The sequence below is a fragment of the Olea europaea genome, chromosome 2 (genome assembly GCF_002742605.1).
Source record: "Olea europaea var. sylvestris chromosome 2, O_europaea_v1, whole genome shotgun sequence".
NCBI classification, from domain to species: Eukaryota; Viridiplantae; Streptophyta; class Magnoliopsida; order Lamiales; family Oleaceae; genus Olea; species Olea europaea.
The window spans coordinates 11190612-11197805 of NC_036238.1; the positions used below are offsets into that span (position 1 = coordinate 11190612).

At 34.6% G+C, this 7194-nt stretch overlaps 1 protein-coding gene across 4 annotated transcripts; it reads left to right on the top strand.

Moving 5' to 3' along the window:
• Positions 1-207: 207 nt before the first annotated feature.
• On the top strand, positions 208-5832 carry LOC111410792 (TITAN-like protein). Of its 4 annotated transcripts, none has more exons than XM_023041326.1 (7): positions 208-628; positions 738-864; positions 1628-1988; positions 2077-2153; positions 4172-4220; positions 4420-4838; positions 5594-5832. In XM_023041326.1, exons 1-7 carry the CDS (start codon positions 312-314, stop codon positions 5612-5614), a joined length of 1371 nt encoding a protein of 456 aa, XP_022897094.1. In that variant the 5' UTR covers positions 208-311; the 3' UTR covers positions 5615-5832. The 4 variants fall into 4 exon arrangements, with proteins under 4 accessions (XP_022897094.1, XP_022897102.1, XP_022897111.1 ...); XM_023041334.1 differs by having other exon boundaries at positions 4175-4220; XM_023041343.1 differs by having other exon boundaries at positions 1628-1937.
• The last annotated feature ends 1362 nt before the right edge of the window (positions 5833-7194 follow it).

The following is a 7194-nucleotide window of genomic DNA, read 5'->3' on the forward strand; positions in this document are numbered from 1 at the left end:
GATATTTAAACAAATCAATATTTAAAAGAAACATACTCTGTCAAAAAAAAAAATAATAATAATAATAAGGAGAAGAAAATTACAGGTCACAAGCTAGCCAGACTCGTGTACGGGTTGGGCCTGCTAACCAAATAGGCCCAATTATGTAACGAAGGATGGACCTGACACGGCCGGAGTTTCTCTGTCTTGCTCTTTAAAATCCTTTTTCGCTTCTTGGATTATGCATTGTACCTTCGCGACGGAGGAGCTCTGCCACAAAACTCCGCATCTACTGGTGGCGCACAACCGCTTCCCTGTTACAGACGTTAGTAATGGCTGACCAATTTCAGAAGAAGAGACCTAATCCTAACAATAACAAGAATGCTAAGAAGAAAAACTCGGAGCAACATGAATTCGAATTCTGTCAGGTGTGTAAATTGAACCACAATAAAGGCCGCCGCCACATTTATTTCCCCAGCCACAAGAACTCACTCTCCTCACTTCTCATGCGGTTCCAATCCAAGCTCTCTGATGTCAAATTCTTCGTTAAAACCCCAATCATCCTCCGTCCCGAGCATGCGGATCGCAGCTGTCTGTGGTGTATTTTTTGTGATTGTGATATTCTCGAGCTCGATAGTACATTCGCATGGTCAGTAATTTAAATAATTTTTGAAATTTTTTTACTCAATATTGGAAGCTTAGATTGTTGTTCTGGTTATGGTTATTATTGTTCTTGTTTGAATGTTTGAGGGTTTCAGTGGCAATGCGATCCGGCATCTGGCTAGTGAGGAACATTGGAAGAGAGTGAAGGGGTTTATGTGGAAACATGGAGGCGAGAAGGACCGTGTGGACTCTTTTCGAATTTCCGAGGCAGATTTCGCGAAGGTAAATTTCGAACTCAGATCATAAATCTCTATGTGTTCGTGTGTGTGGACATGCTCTGGCGCTGCCTCGTCTCTTCCTGTATTGTTGGTTATGAAATTTGAGGCTCTCTTTAAGTCTTGAGTTCAGCAAGGAGAAGAAAGAGGTAGAGGAAAAGTGAACTGGATTTTGTGATGTATTCCTAAATATATTTTTGTGTTTTTTTTTATCTTGAACCATATAATTATGAAAGTTTTTGTGTTTATTTGCTAAGATTGAAATGCCCAAAAACAAATTATCTGTTTAGCATTCGAGTCCCGAGTACAGAGAAGAATTACAAGTATAGTTTCAAAGCACTGAGCTAGACTTGTCATAGTCAGTGTGAAGTCTGGCGTGGAAAAATCTGTGATGAGAGTGTTGAGAAATATATTGTGATATACAGCTTGTTCCTTGACATAAAAAACTCAAATGCAACATATCAATACTCTTTCATTTAGAAAATTCAATCAGTATGATGTTTCAATTTGATGGATTATGCTTACCTTCTTTTAGTATATCTTCGTCATCTCTTCTGTGAATTGCATAATTGTGGATTAATCTACAATCCAGTTTTAGTATTCATTCTATACTCTTCTATAGTGGAGAACATAAGTTGTTTTGATTGTCTTAGCAAATCTATATTGCATTCTCCCCTGTCTTAGTTCGTAGCTGTTTTTCAATGGCATATTATATCGTACTTCTAACTCTGTCGTGATACTCGGCTCCCCTTGGTTATTTGTGCTTGCAGTGGGAGAAAAAGTGCAATGGTTTGAAGACCGAAAGTGCTAATGCTGAATCTCGTGGAACATTGATTGGTCCAATGAATGATATCCACAATGAACTGAACTTTGACTCTGTTAATAGTTTTGATAAAACTGATATCCAGTATTTTGATTTTAACACCTCAAAAAGTGTTGTGCCTTTACAAAGCTATACAAATGAGAGATCTCAGATATCTTACTCAGATTTATCTCGAGTCTCAGAGGCTGGCCCTCCTTTACAGAATATGCTTGGGGGCACACAAGTGGGAGATGCACGTGTTTTGAAAAATTCAGCAGGTCTATATCCGTGTTACTGTTATGGTCTTTATTATAAACCGTCCTTACGATGTTAGTATGCTTTATAGCTCCATGTATTACATAATTTGCATCTCAAGTAATTGGTCTTGATGATCTATTATGCTTATGTCATGAATAGGTTATGTTGGATATCAACATTCATGCAACACTCTTGTTGGGGCATGCTCATCCTCTGGTTATGTCATTAATGGATCTGTGAGTTTATTGTTAGTCTAATCTTAATTAAGTTTTCCTTCACTTTCTGTTTCTTCTTCTATATTCAGTTCATTATTCTTGATAAAATGTTTTTATCGCAGTATGAATTATGTTCTAAATCATAAACTATTTTTGTAAGACCATTTCCTGTGCATCAATTGTGATGGACAAATGGAACTGTGAGATCAAAGCATATTGGTTCTGTTTCTCGTTAGTTTCAACAGCTTCACTGAAGTCTTAACATTTATTCATCTTGAGAAAACATATAAAACTGTGTTTCTTTGGTCTTATTCTTGTTATTTATTTATATGAACTTTCTTTGATTATACAAGAAACCTCTTCATATCTTTTGTTTGGAACTTGATCTCCTGTATCCTTAATGCACTTTGCCAAATGCTTCAAATAGCTTGCTGTGAGCTATGGGCTTATGAATAAGTGCAGATGTGGTTTATATTATTATGTCAATGGATAATCAATGTCTCTATATTACAAATTGTTACCTGCTTTCGAACAGATTCTAACCATAGATCCTCATCCTATAAATGCTAGGGCAGCTAGGCTCCTAAGATGCCACAGTGTATTTGTTTTGGTTGGAGGCTACAATTACTTGTGCTATTGGGTAAAATATGGGTTGAAGGTAGACACAAGCTACATATCAAATTACCCGTTTAGACCAATTAATTAATTGAGTGGACATGGTGGTTAGCTTTTCACCAGATATCAATTTAAACCCCACCCTCCTGGGAAAATGAAAGCCAATAGATTGACTTGGGGTGGTAGTTTTGGGGAGGCAAATATGCCCTGGGAGGTGGGGGAGAGAAGTGAAAGAGATATAGCATGAGAGAATGAAAGTTGGAAGACCAAAAGAATACGGACTTGGTGAAGGGGGTCAGGGAATGGAGAATAGCAAGAGATAGGTAAAAGCTAAGTAAATTATCTACTTCATTGAAGTTTGGTTACTGGACAGCTGCATGGTAATTGAACCATGTGGACATCCCTAACAATCACTCTAACAGACCAGTAGAACAGGTGTCTTCACGATTTTATGTTCTAGATTCCTCGTCGATTCTTCCCATCGTTCGTTTTATTTTGGACATCTCCCTTAGAATGCCTTGCATTCTTTTCGATCTTATGCCCAGTACAATGAACACCAACAGCAATTTTCATGGTTTCCTGTTGGTGCCAAATGAGGAAAAGGTCATTATCATGCCCTTTTCTGATGAATCGTAGAGTTTTATGATTTCATCGACTATACTGGTTATCAAATGAATTGTAATTACAATTGAAACGATCGAAAAAGAAAAGTAAAAACATGGGCTTTCCCCTGGTTACAAGATTTCAGGTGTCACTACCCTAGACCATCAGTCTAATTTATACTTAACTCCTGCTATGAGAGGTTCTCGGTATCACAAAGTTGCTGTGAGGCACGAGTCAAAAGATTTTCAGTAAGAGAAAATACTATTAATCTGTGATTATATTCATCGGTAATCAAGAAAAACTGCATGGAGTGAATAACAAAGTATAAGCTACCAGTGAAGATATTCTAGCCCGGGATACCTGGCATTTGATAAACTTCCAAGTTGTCTGTCTGTGAGAACACACCAATTTACCGAAATTAGCTGACCACATTATTTGTAGAAAAAGAAGAGAACTTAGGAAATATGTTTTTTTGTTACTTGGCAGTATCTTTGATTCGTTGAGTATTCTTGCATTTAGTATAGCGAACTGGTGAGACTTGAACTTCCAATGTCTTTTTTAACAGTTCTAGGATGTTTGTATGTCTGGCAATACTCTTTTTTCAATCATAACGTAACTAGAATTTTGAATTTGATATATTTTGCTGCTATTTTTGTTCTTTGATTAACTTATAAAAAATAAAAATAAAAAAATAAAAAATTTGTTCTTTGATTAATATATTTCTTAGTCAATTTGACAGTTGACTGCACTGTATTGCAATAAATATTCCGGCAAATATTATTATTATATTATCAGTATGATACCTTTGCTGGCAACTTTAGCAGGTTTGCCCTGGTGAAAGAACAGCTAATGGAGTGAGCAGTTCTCAGGGTAACATCTATATCTATAGTTCCTTGCTTTTCAGAATGTATCTTTGTAGCTTCATGTTTGCTCGTCATAGTCTAGTTGTTTATGTATTGAAATGCTACAGATTCTTCTAACCGTTTAATGGGAAACATGAAATCAGTTTTGAGCTTTAGTTTCAAGAACCTTTTTTATGTGTTTATTCATTAATGCAATTTGACAACAGTTTTGCAAAACCTTACACAAATAACTTCCTTACCCCGAGAAGCAACTGAAGGAAATGTTCATACTGGAGCACCTCCTCCTTGGTTTGATGCAACTGAAGGAAATCAACGGGACGTTAGGCTAAAACCAGAATTTAGCAATTTTGTTTCCCATTCAGGGAAGTCCTCAAAATTAAATCCAAAACGGGTTGGAGCTGCTTGGGCAGAGAGAAGAAAGAAAGAGCTAGAGCTGGAAAAGAAGGGTGAGCTTGTCACCAATAATTTTGATGCTAATTGGCTTCCTAATTTTGGTAGAGTTTGGCAATTGGGTACCCGAAAAGAATCCAGAAAAGAATTTCACAAGGAAAATAAATCATCTATAGAGGTTGAAAGTAAATCGGAGAAGCCGATCTCGTTGCAGCCTTATATCAGCAAGCGAATGGTAAGATTTGCATCTAATGTGCTATATATCATATCGCCAATTTTAATAATGCTCTTCTTGAGTCTATATTTGGAATCATTACTTCTTTCAAGAATTTGTGTTCTCTATACAAATCAGTTTTCCTTTATCTATATACGTAACCTGGACTAAGCTATGAAATTTTAGTGTGTTGCTTGTCAACGGGTAACTAAGTTTTATTCTCAATATATTTTACGTCAGCTGTGTGAATCCTTTTTCTCTGTTCTACATGATCCATTACCTCATATGTAGAAAGATTAAATGAAATCAAATGCTTTGCAATTAGATCAGGCTTATTCCCTCTTCTGAGTTGTTCTATTGACTATCGTCAGTGGGAAATTTATGATTTCAACATCCTTAACTTCAATATTCATATGTAACATGGAAAAACAATCGAGAAAAGTTGTCAAAATCAACTTCATACTAAACATTTTAGACCATTACCTGTGAATTTTGTGGAACTCTCAGGATTGCTTTTCGGCAGGCTGGTTATATACCCCAAAAAATAATAATAATAAATAAATAAAAAGGGCAACGAAGCTTTATTTCCACTAAATTTGGAGTCGGCTACAAGAATAGTTTTTTCGAACACTTCATACGGTTTATTGTCATGTGTGTTTTTGGAGTAATTTTTTAATTTATTTTGGAGATTTGAAATTTTACTGGAATTTGTGACTATTGATAAATAACATTTTTGTTCTCTCAATATGATTTTCATCTGTGGCTTACTATTGCAGCGCAGAGATGCAAGTGAATAATGCTTCTAAATCATATTGTCCATTCACCGTGCTACATCTCTGTTTCAATGTTGCTTATGATGTATATTTTTTCTGTTTCTACACTCATCAAGACAAAGGTAATGGAAATCATTTTCATCATGTAGTTCAATCTTGTAAATGCATTGTATCTTTAACCATGCTAGCTGTGTCTTGAAAATTAATTAATTTGAATGGTTTTGTGCTATTGGCACGTGTGACTCTGTACCTGTATTAGCTGAATGTTTTTCAGGGAATTTGGCCAATTAGCTTAGTTGGACATTGTATTTGGCGCCTTTGACCAATAATAAAAACAAAGGGAAAAAATGCAAATTACTTTAGTTGGCATACCGACAAAATTCTCCTTCAGTTATTAACTCAATAGCCCCCAATTTTCCTTGTTTAATCTTGTCATTTCTTCTCCAAATTTACTGTAAAACCCTAGTTTCTATTATTTATGAAAATAATATATTTTTCCTCTTTTCATCTTCTTCAATTTTAGATTCTCAAAATTACAATTGTCCATTTTCTTCTCTTCAATCATCGTTTTTGCTACTCTAAAATCGTGTTTTTATTATATTTTTCACTTATTTTGGGTATTTTTTGAGTATATGAACAAGCGTTTGGTTAGCACATCATCTACATTGAAAAATCTCATTTACATTTAAAGAGAAAAGTAAGACAAGGAATCATGTAGATTGTACTATTATTATTGAATATAGTATTAAATAATATTTAGTTGATGTTTTCGTATTTAGTGTGATTTTTGCGTTGTCTACGACCATTGGATGATAACAGCACTCCAACTGCTATCAAAAATGTTGAACACAACTTCAATCGTTATTTATTACGTGAAATGCTACTATAGTCGTTATCTGCTTTAATTTAATTTTTTCAACAAAATGATCTATAATAATGGACCCATTAATGTATATAACACAGAACGATAAACTATTACAAAGAACAGTTAAAATAACATAACTTTTATACTATTAAGATGTGAAAGCACAAGTTGTCATATTCATACGTGTCGATTAAGTTAATAAACATACTTCTCAACTTTTATAGATGTGTGCATATTACAACATAAGTAAGCTTAACTAATTATTTCTTAGGGCACGAATGCCTCGTGGTTGTTCATACTAGTGTTTATACACGTAACAGCACAAGTTCTGTATTCATACCCAGTAACAATACTTGTGTTCCAAAATTTTCACCTATATTTAAAAAAAAAATTCAACAAAATAATATTTAATAATGGACTTCCTAATGAACGTAATATCGAAAGTTTGATCATGTCATAAAATAACGTAAATGAGTTCCACTTATTGATTCTTTGAGTATGGATAAGACATGATTACTTATGCTCGTGTTTACACACGTAATTGAACAAGGGTTGTTTTCATATCAAGTGTCGTTCTGTTGATTTTTCCTACATTATAATTTTTTTTAAATGCAACGACATCCAACAACGGACCACCTAACATGTGTAAAACATGAAGGTTGACCATGTGACAGAAAAGATAAAAATAACATAAATTTTATGTTAGCGAATTGGTAAAAGCACAAATCATCCTATTAAT